Here is a 20,364-nt window from a genome sequence, read left to right as displayed (position 1 = left end):
AGGGCTCTAAACACACATGCTGAATAGATGAGGGAGGATCCTCTCAGGTGACTGGCTGCCTGTGGGTCTGCTACTCGCTTGAGCAAATTTTCTGTGGCTAAAGGGATGTCCCTTGAAGGGATTGTTGACATAGAAGAGTTTTTGTTTTTCTTTTTAAGATTTACTTTGTTTGAAAAGCAGAGTAACAGAAAGTGACTTAAAGACAGAGATCTTCCATTAAGTGATTTATTCCCCAAATGCCCCAATTCCCGGGGCTGGGCAGGAGCCTGAAACTCCATCTAGGTCTCCCACGCAGGTGGCAGGGACTCAAGTAACTGGGCCATCATCTGCTGCTTTCTCAGGCACACTAGCAGGAAACATGATCAGAAGCAGAACAGCCGGCACTCAACCCGGTGTCCACGTGGGATGCTGGTGTTCATGTGTGATGCTGGCTTTGACATAAGGATATTTTAAAAGCTTCATGATAAATGAAATTAAAATAAATGCACATTTTCCTTGCACTTTTAAAAAATATATTTATTTATCTAAGAGGCAGAGTTACGAGCAGAGAAACACACTCACAAAGAGAGATCTGCCATCTGTCGGTTCACTTCCCAAATGACCACAATAACCAGGACTGAGCCAGGCCAAGGCCATGAGCCTGGAATTCCATCCAGGTCTCGCATGTGGTGGCAAGGGCTCAAGCCCTCAGCCATCTTCCACTGCTTTCCTAGGCACATTAGCAGGGAGCTGGATCAGAAACAGAGCAGCTGGGACTCCAACTGGCACTTATATGCCAGCTCACCCACTGTGCCAATGCTGGCACCTTCCATACACTTTGTATCAGGTGATATTTTGACTATGAAAGTACTTTGCAGGTTGTAAGATGCCAGTTTAAGTTAGTTGTAACCACTCACATGCCCTTGGAAAACACTGAAGAGAAAAGCCAATTTACTTACTCAGTTCTAATTCCTGGTGTTGAGTTTCCCATGACAACCTCTAACCAACTCTCTTGTCTCCCTTCATTTGCTCCCCTAGGGTCACTCAGGGTGTGTCAACTGTCTGGAGTGGAATGAGAAAGGAGAGTGAGTATTCACTGGGAGGCCTAGAGGGTGCTGGAGAATGGGTCCTTTCTTTCCACAGGTCTTTTTTTTTTTTTCTTTTTTTTTTTTTTAGTTTTATTTATTTGTTTGAAAGGAAGCATTACAGAGAGAGAGAGAAGGTGATATATATAGAGAGATCTTCCATCCACTGGTTCACTCCCCAAATGGCCACAATGGCCGGGGCTATGCCAGGCTGAAGCCAGGAGCTTCTTCCTGGCCTCCCATGTGGATGCAGGGGCCCAAGCACTTGGGCCGTCTTCTGCTGCTTTCCCAGGTGCATTAGCAGAGAGCTAAATTGGAAGTGGAGCGGCCAGGACTTGAACTGGCATCCTATGGGATGCCGGCACTGCAGGCTATGTCTTAACCTGCTATACCCCCTGCACTCTGCTCTTAAGGTTGGTCTGTCCTTTCTGGCACACAGTTAGGCCGTTAATCCTAGGTAATAGTAAGCTGAAGGATCATCCAAGCCCTGGTTTTTAAATAAGCTAATCTGTTCAAAAAATCATGCAACATTCTCAAGACAAAATAGTCTGGGAACACAGGATGGGGAACCTGATGTGAGATAAGACCCCTTACTCTGTTTACAGCTTGTTGGCCTCCGGTTCTGATGACCAGCACACAATTGTGTGGGACCCGCTGCACCACAAGAAGCTGCTCTCCATGCACACAGGACACACTGCAAATATCTTCTCTGTCAAGGTGAGTGGGAAACCGCACTCACCTTGAGAGTGAGTGAGAGAGGTGACTGAGCTGTGACTATGGCCGTGTCCTATATACGCACCCCTGGGCTCATAGACTCCCCTGTGGTCTTGAGCTGCTGGTGGTGAGGCCCAAAATCCTATCTCTTTTTTCCATGCTTGTCTTCCTGTCATAGAACCAAGAGGCCAACTATAGAGGAGTTTACGTTTATGTCAGTGGTGACCAAACAAACATGGGTCTGAGGAGGAAAGAATTGCCTGCTGCTTAGAGCAACTGGAAAATGCTTCTCAGGACGTAAATGGCCTAGCCCTGCAATGGTCTACTCAGTGACACTTTCTTAGCCACATTTAAACTAGAGGAAATGACCAACACAGATTGCTTTCTGCCCCTTAAAAGTGTTAGGACCAGTATGAGTCTGCCTCTGTCCTGGGGAAGGGGACGCGGGAGCCCTCAGTCTAGCATCACAGAGCTCAGAATGTTGTTCAGAGGTCAGAATTTGTCCGTGCTGTTGGCATTCCTTGCTGTTAGGACCTTGAGCAAGGCACTCACACCCCTCTTCTGTTGTGAAACAGTGGAAGAGGGTTCTCTCTTCACACAGTCAAAACACTACAGACAGCCCATGCGCTCCCCCTGGTGGCAACTGTAGTGTGTGGCTCGTGTGGCAGCACCCATAGGCCCCCTTGCAAGGGCTCTCCTGTTCATTTCTTCTGGCATGGAATACATGCTGTCTCCAGACAGGTTTAAGGACTTCCTAAAATAGATAGATTCTGTGTATTGCGTCTGTGCCCCATGCTAAGGAGCCATTAGAGAAGTGTTCCTGGATGGAGTGAATCGTTGCTCTTGCAGGACCACTTGAAGTCAGGTGGGGTTTCAGTCGTTTAACTACAGAACAGTGCCCCACCCCCAGCACCCCGCTTTACTGTGAGTTGGGAGGAGCGTTCCAACTAAAAAAAAGAAAAGATATTTCAGTCTTTTGGACTTGAGATGAGAAGAACTTGACTAACATCACTCCCAAACATTTTTCTTCCTCAAAGTTAGGTGACAAACTGTGCACTTTGTTTTTGCTATGTAAGGCTGTTTGTGGCTATTGTGCTCTTGCCAGGTGACGACTGGAGTGTTGTCCTTGACTTCCTCAGTGGGGGCTGCCCACTCCATCGCAGCTGCACAGACATGTATCCCCTTGCTGCTCAGTCCATCCCCAGCGCCCTACATTTGAGCAGTTTCTGCTATTTTCTATCTCAAAGAATGTTGCTGTGAACATTTCTGCATGTCTCATTTTTCTTTAATTTTTATTTGAGACTTAAGAAACACAGACAGTGCTCACACTCACTGGCCTACCCCCCAAATGCCCACAGTGGCAAAGATTGGGCCAGGGCTATCCACTGGCCATCTAGTTCTCCCACATGAATGGCAGGGGCCCGAGTACTTGGGCCATCTTCCACTGTCTTCAAAATAGGGTTGTTTTAAGGATCAATGAGATAAAGTAGCTCTCCAGGTGATTAGTGCGTTCAGATGCCTGGTAAATGGTGACAGCTATGGTTATCATCCACTCAGTTCTCACTTGGGATGAAATCAAAGGAAAAAGCTTCCCTTGGGAGTCCTACTTGGGATAGGTCAGGACCATGCTGGTAAAGTAGAGGGGTGTGTCTTTAACCTTTTGGCTGCTGCCCAAAGTCCCAGGTTTGGTTGGTGGGTTTTGTTGGATGGGCTCATGTTCTTACCTGATGTGGAGAGGGAAGTGCGTGCTTTTAGCCAGCCTGGTCTCCTTTGACCAGCTCTATCCCCACCCCCTAAATCCTTTCTCCAATCTGTCCTGGCCAGTTCCTCCCTCATGCTGGGGACCGCATCTTGATCACGGGGGCAGCTGACTCCAAAGTTCACGTCCACGACCTGACCGTAAAGGAGACCATCCATATGTTCGGAGACCACACAAACCGTGTGAAACGCATCGCCACAGCGCCCATGTGGCCCAACACATTCTGGAGTGCTGCTGAGGATGGGCTCATCCGGTAAGGGGCCAGGGTGTCGAGGGGGCCGTGCCTCCCCTGCTCCCACTGCATGGTGGGCCCCCACCCCATCTGCCCATTGAGCTTCCTGTCGCAGGCCTGACTCCTTCCCTTCAGCACAGGTCCGGGCCCATTGTCTGCCCAGAGCAGCTGTCTGTGTACAAACGTGGCTGGGAATATTTGTTCACCTCCCTCCCTCTTTACCTGCACTACCACCAACCCCTTGGCCTCCTCTCACCACCTCAGAAGCCCAGGACATTTGCACCTGCTGATTCTGTCCCTGGCTCATTCTCTGCCTGACCCTTTGCCAGCTAAGGAGATCACTCAGAGCCCCTTCCTCAGAAGCACCTTCCCAAAGCGTCCTGTCTGGGTGGGTGGACAGCATTCCTTGTCCTGTCTCTTCTGTGATTCTAACCTCTTCTGTAGTCAGCTCCTCTTATTTTTATTTGTTGGTTTGCTTTTCTGTCTATATCCTCTCTGAGTAGCTAATTATTTCAGAGCAGCTCATGTCTGGCTTGTCCTTAGTTGTGTCCCTAGAGCCCTGCACGGTGCATAGAGGCCCTTGGTACCTGTCTGTGTAGTTGGTCTGTGGGTATATGCCCGGGAGGGGCAGAGCCAACCAGAGTGAAGTGGACTGGCCTCTTTCTAGCATCCTCTACGGGAACGCTGTGCCTCTGCTGCCTCCTTAAAGCACAGGGTCGGTCCCTGTTTAGCTGCCTCCTTCAGGGGTGATCTCAGAACTTCTTCCTTACCTCTTCCAAGCTGCTTCCAAGAGCCTCTCCTAAGAGCCCATGGGACTTTGTGTCTCTTCCCTTAAGAGCAGAGCACTGAAGTCAGACAGACCTAAGGTCAATCCTAGCTCTCTCACTCTTTCTGACTGTGCAAGTCGCTTCACCCCTGATCCTTGGTTTCTTCATCTGTAAAATGGGGATAATTGCAGTGTCTCCCTTGTTGGTCTGAGCATTGAGGTGTAACACCTTCCCACAGTACTCAGAAGACAGAAAGCCCATGGTCAGTGGCAGGTCTAATCGTGTTGCACTTGCCCTTGACCAGATTGTGCCAGGGCACAGGCACAGTCAAGCGGGGAGTGCTAACACAGGGGAGCATGAGCTGGGAGAGGGTTGGGTGGGCATGGAGGGGCAGGGTGCACTCCTCAACTTGAGCAGGTTTGTGAAGGCAGGGCACTAAGTGTGTCACGTGCAAGATAAAGAATTCTGTAGTTACAGCTGGCCCACATTTAGAAAACTGGGAATAGGATGGAGAGGTTTGTGAATCAGGCCTTAAAATCAGACCAGGAGCCTGGCAGAGGGAGACTTGGACATGTGCTAGAAGTGTTGAGGAATCTCTGCAGTGTTTGAGCAGGAGAGTGATGTAAAACAGTATTTTAGGAAGAGCAATCTGGTGAGGACAGCTCAGCGAGACAAGGTGGACAGCAAAGAGATTGTTACAGATGTCTAGGCAGGAGGTGGGCGAGCAGGGGCGTGGCGGCCTCACCCTGGACGGCACCTGAGAGTCACTACGGAAGTTCCCCGATCTGGGGAGTGGGAGGTTGTTGCTGCTGGGGGACTGGCGGCGGCGGCGTTCTCACCACATGGGCTTTTGTTTTCCCGAGAAGCTCTTAGATGACCTGCAGATTCTTTCTGTCTCCTCCATACTCCCTTTGTTTCCTGAGAGAAACCAGATTAGAAAGGAGCAAAATGACTGAAAGGTTGCATCAGGAGGCAGGCCCGGCTCTGCATTTCCTGCCTGAGCCATCCAGGCAGTCATTTGGAGCCTTTGGACCTCGAGGTTCTGATGGTACCCAGGGATGGTGTTAGGATATAATTAAATGATTCACGTAGAATAGCCAGGGAGAACTCCTGACACAAAGCCCTGCCTCACTCGAGTAAGTGGTGCAGTAGTGGCGTGCTGGCGTGGTATATGACCTACCGTAAGGGGCTTTGTGTGGAAAGCCTCCCGCAGATGCCTGGCACACAGTGGGCACACAATGAGTGCTATGTGGCATCTCATTTACAGACTGGTTCAAGGCCCCTCCCAGTCCACTTGCATAACAAGGACTTGGCTTCTCCCCTTCTACACAAGGACCCTGACCCCTAACCCTGTCCTCACACAGGAACCTGGTTTCCCAAACTCTGTCCTCTCTCACAGCCAGTATGACCTTCGGGAGAACAGCAAACACTCGGAGGTGCTGATCGACCTGACAGAGTACTGTGGCCAGCTGGTGGAGGCCAAGTGCCTCACTGTCAACCCCCAGGACAACAACTGCCTGGCCGTCGGGGCGAGCGGGCCCTTCGTGAGGCTCTACGACATCCGCATGATCCACAACCACAGGTGCGGCCGGCGCGGCCCTGGCGTCTGCTCTCCACCCACATCCCCTCCCTGCCACTTCCTCTCTGAAGTTCTTGGGTTTTGTTTTTAATTTTGTGGCTTAAAAAAATATAACCTCGGCCTGTTTTGGAAGATATGAAAAGCCCAATAAAGAAATTCTCTCTAATGCCGACACCTAGAAGAATCACCATGCAGAGTGAGGCATAGTTCCTCAGCCGTGATAGTTTGTACAGTTAGGGTTCATACAGATACATACATATATAAAGATTTATTTATTTATTTAAAAGGCAGAAAGAGATCTTCCAACCACTGATTCACTCCCTAAATGGCCGCAGTGGCCACAGCCAGGAGGAACTTTATCCAGGTCTCCCACATGGGTGGCAGGAGCCCAGGTACCTGGGCCACCTACTGTTGCTTTCCCAAGCACATTAGCAGGGGGCTGAATTGGAAGCAGAGCAGCCAGAACTCGAATGGACACTCTGATGTGAGATGCTGGTATCACAGGTGGCAGCTTAACCCACCGTGCAACAATGCTGGCTCCTGTACATCATTTTTAATACATGTAGTTTTATTAAAAAAAAAAAAAAAGAATATGCCCACACCAAACCTGAGAGGCCTCTGCAGCCAGGTTTTTCTGTGACTCTTGGGACAGGTGCAGGAATGCTTGGCCTGCTTTACTTTCATTCATAGGTCTGCGTAACCACCGCCTCCCCTCATACACTGCATGGCTTGGAGTGGGCCTTGGACCGTAGCTCCCTCAGCTGTAAGGTGGGGATGATAAGGTGAACCTGAGGGCCCAGACAATTTACAGGCCCGACTTGTTCAGGCCCTGCAGTCTATGTGTCTGCCAGCTGGCCCTTTGGGCTGCTTGGATAGGGAAAGTTCCCCTCCTGCATTTCTCAGGGACACAAGCTTGGGTTTCCTTTCAGGCGTGTGATCTGGTCCACCCAGGGCTAGCGCTGCAGTTCTAACCTGTCTGACCTTCCTTTCCAGAAAGAGCATGAAGCAGAGCCCTTCAGCAGGCGTGCACACCTTCTGTGACCGGCAGAAGCCCCTTCCCGACGGAGCAGCCCAGTATTATGTGGCAGGTAGGGCTCAGCCCAGCTGTGGCCCCAAACTCTTGGCAGGACACTGACTTTCCTAGGGCCACACAGGGAGGGAGCAGGGCATGATGGTCAGGAGCAGGGGCTTTAGAGTCTGACAGACCTGGGCCTTAATCCTGACTCTACCATTGACCAGCTGTGACTTTCAGCAAAAGCACTTAATCTTGATGAGATTCTTTCCTAAAAAATGAGGTTTAATGACTAAATGGGGTAAAGCACAGAAAGCATTTGGCCCAGTGTAGATATTAAGGGCTCAACACTTAGAGCTGCCTTTATGATGGAGGTGGTTGTCTTTTCCATATGGCTAACTTTACCCACTTTACCCCTCTGAGGGGGACTGGGAGCCTCATCCTCGGGTGACTGTGCTGTCTCCTTAGGTCACCTGCCAGTGAAGCTGCCTGACTACAACAACCGTCTGAGAGTGCTGGTTGCCACCTATGTGACCTTCAGCCCCAATGGCACGGAGCTGCTGGTCAACATGGGAGGGGAACAGGTATGTTCAGCCGCCTAAGGTCTCTACCCCACTATCCCTGTCCAGCAGCCGGCACCATGTGTGCCTTACATCTGTTGCCACAAGGTCAACAGAAGCAACAGGCTTATTGTAAATGACATTCCCATGAGTGCATGTGTCACTGGGAATTCCTGGAGAAATACACTAGCCTGGTCTTTTTCTCTTCCTTTCTTTTTATTAAAGAATTACACCAGCATATGATGGACTGACATTTAGGTCAAGAACTTGGGCTTTGGGATTGACAGATGGACCCGTCCTCAAGTGCTGGCCTGCCACTTACTAGCTGTGTACTGTGATTTTGTCTCTCCATTGTTCTGAACCTTAGTTTCCTCATGTGCCACTTCCCTAGGAGAGCGCAGCCAGGCTATGGTGCGGGCCTGCTTAGGAGATGGTCTTTAATAATGGCAGGGTGCTCTCAGTTTGGGGCTCTCGGATATTTAGTAAGGCTTCATAAATGTATTCAACCAATACTGAGCGCTGGCTCTGGGACCGGCACCATAGACATAAGAGAAGCAAATGTGAAATTGATCCATCCCCAGGGCCCACAGGAGATGGGGCAAGTGCAGTGCTGATGACATCATACGGCAGGGCGTGCATCACACAGAGAAATGAGATGGAGAGTAGGTGACTGCCTGACGCCAGGAGAGGGTTCTGGCTCCCAGAGCTAAGCGCTCACCTGGCTGTGGAGAGAGGCAGTCTAGCAGAACGGTTAGGAGCTGGACAGATCCAGGTGTGAGTCTTGGCTGCTGCACATGCTGCTCTTGTCACCCTGGATAAATGACTTAAACTCTGAGCCTCCGTGTCTTCATCTGTAAATGGGTCATTGTCAAAGTCCCTCTTCCTGGGAGTTCTCTACAAGAAACAAGGAAAATCATGTAAAAGATTTAGCAGGGTTTTGAAACAAAAGTAAGAATACAATACATGTTAAGTGGAAATGGCTCATGTTAATTTACTGAGAGAAGAAACCAGCAGTGTTACTTTAGGCAAAGTGCTGCCCCTCTGAGGCTTCAGCTTTCCCGTCAGTAAAATGAAACGTGGCCCTGTGACCTCCAAGGACCTTTGTAGTTTAAGCAGGTGATTCTCGTTAATGACAGTGCCCATCCTGAAGGCCTGGGACTAGGCAGGTTTTCCTGCCCAAGGTTTGCTTCCTGGACACAACTTCTGGCTGGGCTCCAGGGCTCCAGGCCCCACACTCCCCACGTCCTAGAACCCTGGTTCCTAGGAGTCAGCAGGGCCTTGCTGGGGCTGCCACAGGTCCTCACATCACAGACTCTTCCCTTGACCCCCTCACTGTAGGTCTATCTGTTTGACTTGACTTACAAGCAGCGGCCCTACACCTTCCTGTTGCCCAGAAAATGCCACTCCTCAGGAGGTAAGCTTCCCTAGGGGTCTCCACTGAGGGGGTGAGGGGCTTGCATGCACCCGCCTCTGCTGACAAGCCCCCATGTGCCGCTCCGGACCTTGGCTGCAAGCCTTGGAGAAGAGAGCATCCTCTCCCCGGTAAGGAGTCAGTCGGGCAGGGAGCTCTCCCCAGGGGTTCTGCGTCACAGCTCTTGTCACCTCCCTCTGAAAAGACAGGTCCTTTCTGTGACTTGGCTCTTAAGACCTGAAGTAGCTGCCCTTCCTCTTCTTCCTGGGGTCTGCAGGTGATTCAGGCACCACCACCCCTCACCCCTCTCCTCCCACCCCTCCTGTCAGCTGAGGGTTCATGCTGGAGCTGTGTCTCTCGCCAGCCAGCAGAGGGCGCGCAGGCCTTGCTTATGCTGCAGCCTGCCTGACTCTCAGGCATGGACCTTGTCCTCAGGCCCTCAGTGGAACTGTCGGACCCTGTGGTGGAAGTGGAAGGGCTGCTGAGAAGACACAAGGGCCTCTTCCTCAATTGTTGCTTTCTCTTCACCCCATGCCAGAAGTTCAGAATGGCAAGATGGCTACCAATGGCGTGTCCAACGGCGTGTCCAATGGCCTGCACCTTCACAGTAATGGCTTCCGGCTGCCAGAGAATAGGGGACATGTCAGGTGAGGCCAGTGGGCTTGTCCAGCCCTCCAGGCCCCAGTTACACCTCATGGACTGGAGGGGGGGCTGTATCCTGTAAACCTGCCTCCTGACCCACATGCAAGCATGCATCCCTGAGTGAGGGGTCTGGGTGGGCCAAAGAGGCCTCTTGGAAAGAGACTCATAGTCCCAGTGCACTCTACCCAGGCGGGCACCGGCCACACTCAGCCTCAAGCTCTGGTCCCCGGGTCCCAGTGGCTGGGGTCAGGACCCAGAGACAAGTCGCTTCTTAGCACTGAGCTCTCTCCCAGAAGGGGCTGGGCCTCCCCATTATGTGCCCCATTCTACAGCAGATTCGCGCCTCTGTGCTCTTAGAGGTCCTCTCCTGGGTTTTGCATTGGTTCTCAAATTCTCTCGCCCTCAAGGGAAACGCAGTGCTTCATGAAGGGAGGGACTCTGTGGTCACAGGGATCAGCTCTGGGTGAAAGCAGGCGAGGGCAGCTACTGTCACGCCCAGGAGTTTAAGAATTACCCTAAGCCTGTCCCGGACAGCTTCGTTTCTGCCTTCTTTTCCATGGGCTCAGAGTATTTGGAATTGTGCTTGTTCCCTCTGTGGTGAGAGGTGGTGACCCAGGCTAGGGGCAGGCATGCGCCCCTCTTCTAGATGGCAGAGCAGATCCCAGGGGACAAGAAGATGTGGGCAGCCCTCAGGCAGAACCACAGGCTTTGAGGAGCTGTTCTGAACCTTCTGTGACTGATCTGACTTGGCTGTGTGTTCCCGGCAGCCCCCAAGTAGAGCTGCCCCCATACCTGGAGCGAGTGAAGCAACAGGCCAATGAGGCATTTGCCTGCCAGCAATGGACCCAGGCCATTCAGCTCTACAGCAAGGCCGTGCAGAGAGCTCCTCACAACGCCATGCTGTACGGAAACCGAGCTGCTGCCTACATGAAGCGCAAGTGGTGAGTGGGCGCCGCAGAGGGAGGGGCAGGGCCAGGACAAGAGGCGAAGCAGCCGGACCATGGGCGGCGGGCTTGATGGGGCCCAGTTGCTGAGGTACCCATGGAAGGCAGCAGTGCTGCTTTCTAGGCCTCCTTAGGCCTGGGCCGCCTCCCACCTCCAGGCTGATGGGGGAGGCACCTGACCTACTACTCAGAAAGTCTCAAGCGCTGGGGCAGCTCAGAGTTGAGCGGGACATGTTCTCAGCTGACTCTGTGTGGTGCTGTTACTAAGCGCTGTGCCACTGAGGGCGTAGGAGTTGACAGGATGGTTGATCCAACTGTTGGAGAATCGGACCTTGAATTGGACTTTGAGAGAGCTAACTGGAAATGAGGGGCTTTGTGAACGGAATTTGTGTCTGTCTAAAATGATTCTGTAGCTCCTTGCCCTTAGGGCTTGCTTGAACCCAGCACTGGAAAGATCCCAGGGAGCCGAAGATGGCTGTGGGCTGGGCTGGGCTGCGGTGGCTGGTGGTAGAGGAGCTGGTCCTTGCCCTGAGGAACCCCTCATCTTTGGAGACCATCAGAGCCCCCAGCCCTTCTGCCTGCAGCACCAGCCGGCAAGCAGGCAGGCAGACCCCTCCCCCAGCCAGGGCCAGGATGAGAGATGGATAGAGCTGGGCCCACAGCCATTTCTGCTCCGTCTGGCATCCGTCGACTCTGCCCAGACAGACAGGCCAGCTGGTGTGCCATCGTCTGGCTGCAACGAGGCAGGCCGGAGAGGGAGGCTCCAGAAACCCACCCAAGTCAGCAGCATGGCAGTGGGGGCAGGGGAGGATGCCCCCCCCCACCAACATGGACCTCAGCTCAGGCACAGGGAGTTTGCCCAGGGCTCGGGTGGCAGCCAAACCCAGGAGGCGACTGTGTAGGGCCCTCTTTGCAGCATCCTTTCTCTGTCCCAGTGATTGGGTAGAGTGCAGCTGCTCTCATCCAGAATCCAGCCTTAGAGCTCAGCTTTGCTCCTGCATTCTTGCTGTGAGAGGCTGGTGATTTGCCAACTCTCGTGTGTCCACAACACAGTTCTCTGAGCACCTACTATGTGCCAGATACTAGGGACAAAAGTCCCTTACTCAAGAGCAACTAGCCTCAGGACAGAGATGGAGTCATTGAAGACTTCTGAATGGCCAAGTAATGTGCTGTGGGCATCAAGAAAACTGGGGTCACTTTAGCTGGGGATCTGGGAAGCATCAGAAAGACACGGTGTCTGAATGGCTGTACGTGTGGGCAGGCTGAGACAGGAGACGGAGGGGAGGAGGGGACTGTGGGGGAAGGACATTCCAGGGAGATGAAATGGTGTGAACAAAGACGTGGGGGCGGGGGCTGACTGAAGAGCTTGCAGCAGAACAGCAAATCCATTTGGCTGGAGCGGAGGGTTCGGGAAGGGACTGGCAGGAGATGAGCCTGTGAGGTAGCCTGGGGCTGGCCTGGGAAGGGCTTGGGATGCACACAGAGGGGTTTGGCCTCAATTCAGTGCCTGATGGGCAGCTATGGAGGGTCTCAAGCAGGGGAGGGCTGTGCCTAGGGCCGTCCTCTAAGGGAAATTGATCTGGCAGTGAGCATAGGGTGGGCAGGCCCTGGGGCCAGCTTGCTCCGCCCCCCCATCCCCACATGCCTGCCAATGACCCCTAGAATGTCACATTCTGTCTTAGGCCAGTCTCCCCAGGGCTGCCATCTGCTCCTGGATGCAGTGGGAGCTGTCACCCTCTGGCTCCTGGCTGGTCTCGGGTCTGGCTTTCCCCAGGAGCTCAGAGGGGCACCTTGCAGGCGGTAATTGGGTTTCCACACAGCGCCTGCTCCTTCGTCATAGCCGCTCATTCTGACGCATGCCATGCCGTTGAAGCAGCCCTGGCTGCTCTGCCCCCACACCGGCTGGCTGAGATGCTGGTTCCCAGCCTGAGTGTGGCTGCTCCAAGGCCGAGTGCTCCCTCTGAGTGCGGTAGGGGAGGAGAGGGTTGCAAGGAGCCTTCCAGTCGGGCCTGCGTTGACCATGCAGGAGGGCTGTGCCCTGGGTGAAGGGGCCAGCAGTGCAGGCAGTGCTGCCTACTGCTCGGCCGAAAGCAAAGAAAAGCCACTTCCACAGGAAAAGCGGCTCCCGTGACCGCCCGGCTCTCCAGGGGCAGGGGCGTGTCTCCTACATTCTGACACAGGGTGCAAAAAGTGGACTTCTCCCCAGACATCCCTGCCTAGAAAAAGCACTCCCGCCTCCCTTCATCCTACTGTGGGAGGCTGGAGGAGTGAGGGGAGGATCTGAGCTCCTGGCGTGCACAGCCCCCTTGCCATCAGCTTCCAGAGAGCTGACTCTGCCAGACTGTCAGCCCCATCCTCCAGCCCCGGGAGGTAGAGGCCACAGCTGCTGCGGATCAGTCAGCCAGGACAGAGGGGGGTCTGGCTGAGGGCTTGCTGCCTGCTGCTCAGACCCTGAGTCCCCAGCCTGGCACTTCTGGCTTCCCCGGACCACAGAACTGTCCTTGAGGGCCCCCTGCCTCGGATGTGGCTTTGAAGGCCAGCCGGGGGGATTTGAGGAGGTGGGTGGAGGAAGAAAGAAGGAGGGCTTGGGGAGCCTGAGGTGGGCAGGATGCCAGGCCTTCTGCTGCAGAGCTGCGGGTGCCTGGGGTGAGCAGGCACGCAGTTGCACTCTGTTCCCAGCAGAGGGCAACCTGACACCAGGGTTTGCCACCCCCAAACCTCTTCAGGGTTCCTGGCTTACTCCTTAACTATCTCCCGGGGAGGGAAGCCTGGGCTAAGCCAGAATTCTTTCATCCCCAAGTTCCTTAACCCTGAGATCTGTCAGAGGAGAGATGAGCTGGGCAGCCACAGGAAGCAGAGAAGCATAGGGGAGGGGGACACCCCTGCTTGCCATGTGGCCCCAGCTCCAAGCTTTCTCCCCTGTCTTCCCAGGGATGGTGACCACTACGATGCCCTGAGGGACTGCCTCAAGGCCATCTCCCTAAACCCGTGCCACCTGAAGGCACACTTCCGCCTGGCCCGCTGTCTCTTTGAGCTCAAGTATGTGGCCGAGGCCCTGGAGTGCCTGGATGACTTCAAAGGGAAGTTCCCGGAGCAGGCCCACAGCAGCGCCTGTGATGCCCTGGGCCGCGACATCACAGCTGCCCTCTTCTCCAAAAACGACGGTGGTGAGTGGCGCTGAGTGGCGCTGAGGAGGGGCTGTGTGGCGTTCTGGAGAAGACACGGCCCTGGGATTGAGGAGGATTCAGCTGGCTGCCTCATGGCAGTCACTGGGTCACTCTGAGGCTCACTTGCCTCCTCTGGAAAGGGCCAGCGCCTCCCACTGAGAGTTTCTGCTGAGGGCTGCGGGAGCATGTGTGAAGCCCTGCTCAGACAGGGCCTTGGCAGCGCCCCTTGGGCACCGAGAGAGGCAGTAGCTGGCTGATGGTTTGTACAAAGGGGAGCAGGGACAGTAGCACAGGTACCAGCAATGCCCCAGGCCTCCAGTCTCAGCTCTGCCACGTGGTACCCCTGTGGCCTTGGTGAACCCACTGCCTTAGCTGCACAAGAGAGTAGGACTGCCCTGCCCGGGCTGTGCTGGTGGTATTGGTGGGGGAGCAGGTCACGGTGAGGTGCTCCGCGAAAGGGGAGCTCACTGGAGGCAGGTGGATCCTCACCCCTCCCCTCTGCAGCCTGGCCATGTGACTGCCTCATTGAATGAGCAGTGCTCACCCTGCCCTGGACCAGGCCTTGTGCTGGGTCCAGAGAACACAGCCGTAAACAAGTCAGGTGCGATTTCTCTGTTCATGGGGTTTACAGCCTACTGAAGGGGCCGAGAATAAGAGAGAGTGCCTTGGGCCTGAGTAACACTGGGGGTAGGAGGAGGGGGAGGAATGTCTTGATCACCAGTTGGGGTTCTTCAGGAAGACATTTTAGCCAAGCTCCGAAGCAGGCAGGGAAAGAGTTAACTAAAGAGTGTGGTTGTGGAAAGTGAAGAGTTCCTGGCATGAGGTCCAGCTTGTGCAAAGGCCTTGATGCAGGGAGGACTAAGGCACTTGCAAGGAACTGAGAAAAACACACATGGTTCACCCATCAACCAATCAGTGCCTCAGCTGGGATCCACAGTAGCTTGTCTTCCAGAGAGGAAGAACTTGGTCCTTTGTACCGTAACAGCTATGAATCTGTAAAAGTCCCTCATTCGAGGCTCTCTGCTGGTGCCTCACTTAGCTCCCCCCTGCCTCCTGCCTCCATAGAAACAGACTTTAAGCATCCGCAGGGCCTGGATTCCAAGCTGCATCTTCCCCACAAGATGTTCCCTGTTTTCCAGAGTAGAGACAGAGGCAGTCCCTGTATCAGCAGGACTTGAGCAGAAAGCAGGGCCATGGGTGGGGAAAAGGTGTGGGCGAGGGAACTCTCACCCTTCCTCGGTTTCTGCCCCCAGAGGAGAAGAAGGGAGCTGGCGGCGGCCCTGTCCGCCTCCGTAGCTCAAGCCGCAAGGACTCCATCTCTGAGGACGAGATGGTGCTGCGGGAGCGAAGCTATGACTACCAGTTCCGCTACTGTGGCCACTGCAACACCACCACGGACATCAAGGAGGCCAATTTCTTCGGCAGGTCTGAGCCCTAAAGAGGAAGAGGGCACAGGCCAGTTTGGGGGGAGGGGCAGCGGCAGGCACAGGGGCATAATGCTTTTAAGAAAGAGCCGGCGCCGCAGCTCACTAGGCTAATCCTCCGCCTTGCGGCGCCGGCACACCGGGTTCTAGTCCCAGTTGGGGCACCGGATTCTGTCCCGGTTGCCCCTCTTCCAGGCCAGCTCTCTGCTGTGGCCAGGGAGTGCAGTGGAGGATGGCCCAAGTGCTTGGGCCCTGCACCCCATGGGAGACCAGGAGAAGCACCTGGCTCCTGGCTCCTGCCATCGGATCAGCGCGGTGCGCCGGCCGCAGCGCGCCGGCCGTGGCGGCCATTGGAAGGTGAACCAACGGCAAAGGAAGACCTTTCTCTCTCTGTCTCTCTCTTTCACTGTCCACTCTGCCTGTCAAAAAAAAAAAAAAAAAAGAAAAAGAAAAGAAAGAAAGAAAAGAAAAGAAAGAGTCTCAAGCCCTAGCTAGCTCTGCATCGGTACCGCCCTTGGGCAGATGGATTCACCTCCGTGGCCTTCGGCTTCCTCACCCATGAAGTGAAACCTCCCTCACTCGGGCCAGAGCAAGGGCTAAGTGAGAGTGAGATGCCCAGCCTCTTCCTGTCCCCACCCTGCAGCCTTGGCTGCATGTGCCAGAGCCCAGTTTCTGTAGCCAGATGCTGAACTTCTCTCTGCTAGAGGAGGAGGCGGGAGCTCAAAGAGGCTGGGGATCTGACAGTCCTGTTGTGTACCCAGACCGTGTCCTTATCCCAGACGCCATCACCCTCACCCTCCTCTGTAGATTCTCCCACTTCCTTGGAACCTCCACCATGATCCCCTGTAGACACCAGCCAGGTCTGAGGCGCCGAACTGTTCAAGGATCAGGAAGCCTCAGATTCGGAAAAGCTTAGATGAGGCCAGATAAGATCTGATCCTGGCCCCATGGAGATGAAGGTATATTTAGGGGAGACAGTTTTGGAGGGACCCCGGCAGTCACTGACCCTGGGTTTAAGGGAACAGCATCTCTGGCTCAGCAGTGTGGAGAGGATTCCCATGCGCGTGACCCCAGAGTGTGGAGGACAGAGTGGATCCAGACTGCCCTGCTCCCTAACAGCTCCCACCGGAGGCTGAAGGGCACCGCTCACCTGACATCCTGCCCTTTGCCTCCTGCCAGCAATGCTCAGTACATCGTCAGCGGCTCTGATGATGGCTCCTTCTTCATTTGGGAAAAGGAGACCACCAACCTAGTCCGCGTGCTTCAGGGGGACGAATCTATTGTCAACTGCCTGCAGCCGCACCCGAGCTACTGCTTCCTGGCCACCAGCGGCATCGACCCTGTTGTGCGGCTCTGGAACCCCCGACCAGAGGTAAGGGTACAGGCAAGGTGAACAAAACCCAACAGGGAAGAAAGTAGGCACCCCTAAGCAAGGCCTTTGGCTGAGCCCGCAAAGAACAGACAGAGAAATAAGCTCTGAGTCCAGAAGCTGCTGGACTGAGTCAGCTCTTACTGGGGTCCGAGGTTGGGTCGAGGCAGGAGCCCTCAGGTCCGGGAGACTCGAGATGCAGCGGACACTTCCAGGGACAACAGCCGCTCCTGGCTTCCTGGAGCCAGCCGCAAAGATGTCTGCACGGAGACCACGACCACGGATGGGGTGAAAGAGGGCAGAGAGGGAAGCAGATCAGCCCTAGTCCCCCTCATCAGAAAGGTGCCTCGGGCCCTCCAGCCACAGGGAAGTATGCAGGCTGCACAGTCCATTGGCCTAAGTTGGAATCGTAGGCTTTCACTCCCTGCCTGCAAGATTTAACCACCCCTGCCCACGCCTGTATCTCAGCGCCTTGGGGATGGGACTGGCCCTCCTCCTGGGAAGGCTGCGGTGAGGATCGACAAGTCCAGCACAGAGACACTTGGGGCAGTGTGGCCCCTCCACACCACCCCGCACCCCATGTACCCGTGTGGGCAGCCAGGGGAGCCGCCGCCTCTGCCCCACCTCCTCCCCCTTCCCAGCTGCCAAAACAGAAGTCAAGAAATGGATCTTGACTTTTAAAGAAAGGCCTCTCCAGGATCCTCCCTTGAGGAGAGAGCACACACAGGAGGGCTGTTGTTGGGAGTGGTGGCAGAGCAGATGGAGGGGGTCTCCCAGGGTGTGTGCTGTCCCCATGTGTGTCTCACAACGTGCGCTACTGCGTGTGTCTAAGTGATGGGGGGTGTTCCCTCCCCACGAGCATCTCGCATGTGTGCCTCCCTGACGTGCAAGTGCGGTCTGTCCCACTGTCTGCTGCCTCCCTCGCATGTCCCTGTGTCCCCTGCCCCCACCAGAGTGAAGACCTCACCGGCCGCGTGGTGGAGGACATGGAGGGCGCGTCTCAGGCCAACCAGCGGCGCATGAACGCAGACCCGCTGGAGGTGATGCTGCTCAACATGGGCTACCGGATCACCGGCCTGAGCAGCGGGGGCGCCGGGGCCTCCGACGACGAGGACAGCTCCGAGGGCCAGGTGCAGTGCCGGCCCAGCTAGGCCCTCCTGGCCCCGGTGCCCCGGCCCCGCTACTGACTGGACCCTGTGCCCTGGGCAGGAGGTCAGGGGGTCCCATTTGGTTTGTCTTCCCGCCCCTTATTTTTTCATTTCCCCTGTTTTATTTTGTTAGTTTGGCATTGGGGGTGGGGGTTGCTACAACTTGCCGGCTTTCAGACTCTTGGGCTGATCGTCCCTGGACTGTCCCCAGCCCTGAGTAGAAGAGCAGGAGGGGCGGCCCCCCGTACGCCCCCGTCTTCTGCTTCCACATCCCTGGAGGGCTCTGGAGGGCTCTGGCAGGCCTCCACCCCCTTCTGCCTCAGGTGAGAGGCAGGGCTGGAGCTGCTGTCAAGGACCGCCCTGCCCTTTGGTTGCCAGCAGCGAAGGGCAGGGAATTCCCAGGGGGTAAGGGCTAGCCCTGGCTGTTGTGCCCTGTGGTCTCCAGGGAAGGTTCTCACAAAGGGTGGGGTGCCACCATCCCTCCTGAGCTGCAGTGTTGGATGCAAGCCTGGGGAGGAAGGGGAGCCCAGGAGCCTGCCAGCCCAGGCCACCCACCCTGGTCAGCGGAGCCTTCTCACCCCTCCTGTCTGGGCATGGGCTCCGGCCCTGAGCCTGCTCTCCCTGACCAGCTCTGGGGGCTCTGTCCTTGCTAGGGGCCCCGGCAGAGGGTGGGGGCACCACAGCATACCCCACCCGCCCGTGCCAGCCCTTCCACATGGCGGCGGCCACTCTCCTCCTGGGCGCCCCTCGGCCTCACTGTGACCTTTCTGCCAGAGCTCCCAGCTGGCCCCTCTGCTGAGGTGGCACTTCCTGCAAAGGGTCTGCTCTGCCCTTTCTGCCCTCCTTCCCACCCCACATGCTGAGCCGCCACAAAGACCAAAGAAGTGATGGCTTTTCTCAGTCCCCTGCTGCTCTGGGGGGAGGGGCGGCTCCGACTGGGAAGTCCTGGCTCAGCCCTCCCTCCTCAGCAGCCTGAGCTTTACACTGGACGCAGCGGCCCCCACCACGCACCCAGCCTTCTGCTCCCTCAGCCCCCTTGGCCCCTCGGCTCTGCGCTCCCAGCTGCTCCAGGGAGCCGGTTCCTTCCTCGTCTCCCCCGCCCCTCAGTGCTTACTTGGCTCCAGCCCTCCAGCTGCAGCCTCTGGGGAGAAGCAGCCTCCCTTCTTCTCTCCCTCCCTCCCCCCGCCGGTCCTCCTCCCTCCGCCCGGTCTCTGCCAGGTGCCTCCTCTCAGTCAGGCTTCAGAGCGGCCCTGGAGACAGGAGGGCCATGTTAAAAGCTTTTTCACAGTTTTAAGAAGGCAAGGGGGGTGAGGATAGTGGTGGGGGGCCTGGCACCATCTCGTTGCTTTAATCCCAGCCACACAGGTGGCGGCTTCTCTCCCTTCCTCCCCACCCCAGTCCCTCTTGCCTCCCCTCTCTAGCTTGGTAATGAAGTATATTTATTGGTGAAGGAAACAGCTGCTGCTGCTTCTCCTGCTGCTGGGACTTGCTCCCCGTCTCTTCTCCACGACCTTTCTCTCTCCAGGGGGCGGGGGAAGCAGGAATATCCGGGCTGGGGCCCAGGGGCGGCCAGGGCCCGGAGCTTACCTGTGTTCCACCAGCGCCGCCATTTCCTCCCTCTTCCCCTGCCTCCGGCCGCCAGTCCCCTGCCTGCCCAGCCTGGGCCCTGCAGTGTGGAGGGACACTTAAGCCTTACTGTCCTCTGGGGGCAGGAGCCCAGCCTTTTTGTTGCTCCGCTCCCAGGAGAGTGAGGGTGATGCAATTGATTAAAACCATTTTGTTCTAGGTGTGACTGGTGGCATTTGTGGGATACAGATGGGTCTTGGGGCCATAGGGAGTGAGGACACCTGTCCCTCACCTCTAGCCCTGTACTTTGAATGACCACACCTCTCACTGAGTGGAATGAGACCTGCCTTGCAGGGTCCCTGCGTGCAGAGCCAGGCCCTGTGCCTGTGATTTGCAATAATTAGCTCTCACTCTCTGGCTGTTTTCTCATCTGTAAAATATGATGCTTGGAATCTTAGTGGTTTTCAAGCTTTTTCAATCAGAACCCAACTATGAAATAGACACTTCACATTGTGACCCAAAATACACATGCTTACTTGTCTGTATGCAGTGAATAGTTTTACACAATACTGTGTACCCTTACTGCACGCCATGTGTTCTAGTCACCTTTGTGTTTTGTCAGGGGAAAAAAAAAAACTACCGGCTGTAACCCACAAAATTAGTTTCAGAACCTTTCGTGGTTTTGGCGTGCTGGATGAGATGATCACCAGGATCAGAGGGTCCGGACTTTCTTGACTTAGCGCCATTGACGTCTCAGTAATTGTTTCACAGAGCTCCTAAAGCAAAGGAAGTACCGGATAGTTCAGTGCACTAAGTAGTTAAGCCCAAACCCCTAGTAAGTATTTATGCCTTCACAAGTTAGTTGCTGTTTTTAAAATGATGCATATAAATTGGAAGGAACAATATTCTTATTTCCTTCTTAAATAACTGCAGTCACTCCTGGGATCTGTGCACCTGTTGGGCACTACACAGTGAGTCAAACTTTCTCATCAGCGCAGATTCCACC

At 55.1% G+C, this 20,364-nt stretch overlaps 1 protein-coding gene across 1 annotated transcript in view; it reads left to right on the top strand.

The window, feature by feature from the left end:
- WDTC1 (WD and tetratricopeptide repeats 1) overlaps positions 1–19,577 on the top strand; it is a 45,328-nt gene extending 25,751 nt beyond the window's left edge. The window contains exons 3-15 of the mRNA XM_070079022.1: positions 1,018–1,064; positions 1,670–1,781; positions 3,603–3,790; positions 5,936–6,118; positions 7,109–7,203; positions 7,596–7,711; positions 9,026–9,101; positions 9,637–9,745; positions 10,508–10,681; positions 13,616–13,851; positions 15,105–15,276; positions 16,455–16,647; positions 17,598–19,577. Of these exons, the coding sequence (XP_069935123.1) occupies positions 1,018–1,064; positions 1,670–1,781; positions 3,603–3,790; positions 5,936–6,118; positions 7,109–7,203; positions 7,596–7,711; positions 9,026–9,101; positions 9,637–9,745; positions 10,508–10,681; positions 13,616–13,851; positions 15,105–15,276; positions 16,455–16,647; positions 17,598–17,795 (1,899 nt within the window). The 3' untranslated portion in view covers positions 17,796–19,577. The remainder of the gene's footprint in view (positions 1–1,017; positions 1,065–1,669; positions 1,782–3,602; positions 3,791–5,935; positions 6,119–7,108; positions 7,204–7,595; positions 7,712–9,025; positions 9,102–9,636; positions 9,746–10,507; positions 10,682–13,615; positions 13,852–15,104; positions 15,277–16,454; positions 16,648–17,597) is intronic.
- The last annotated feature ends 787 nt before the right edge of the window (positions 19,578–20,364 follow it).

This window comes from Oryctolagus cuniculus, chromosome 7 (assembly GCF_964237555.1).
Source record: "Oryctolagus cuniculus chromosome 7, mOryCun1.1, whole genome shotgun sequence".
NCBI lineage: Eukaryota > Metazoa > Chordata > Mammalia > Lagomorpha > Leporidae > Oryctolagus > Oryctolagus cuniculus.
Note: the sequence above shows the minus strand (reverse complement) of the source record. Positions and strands in the feature narration are given on the sequence as shown.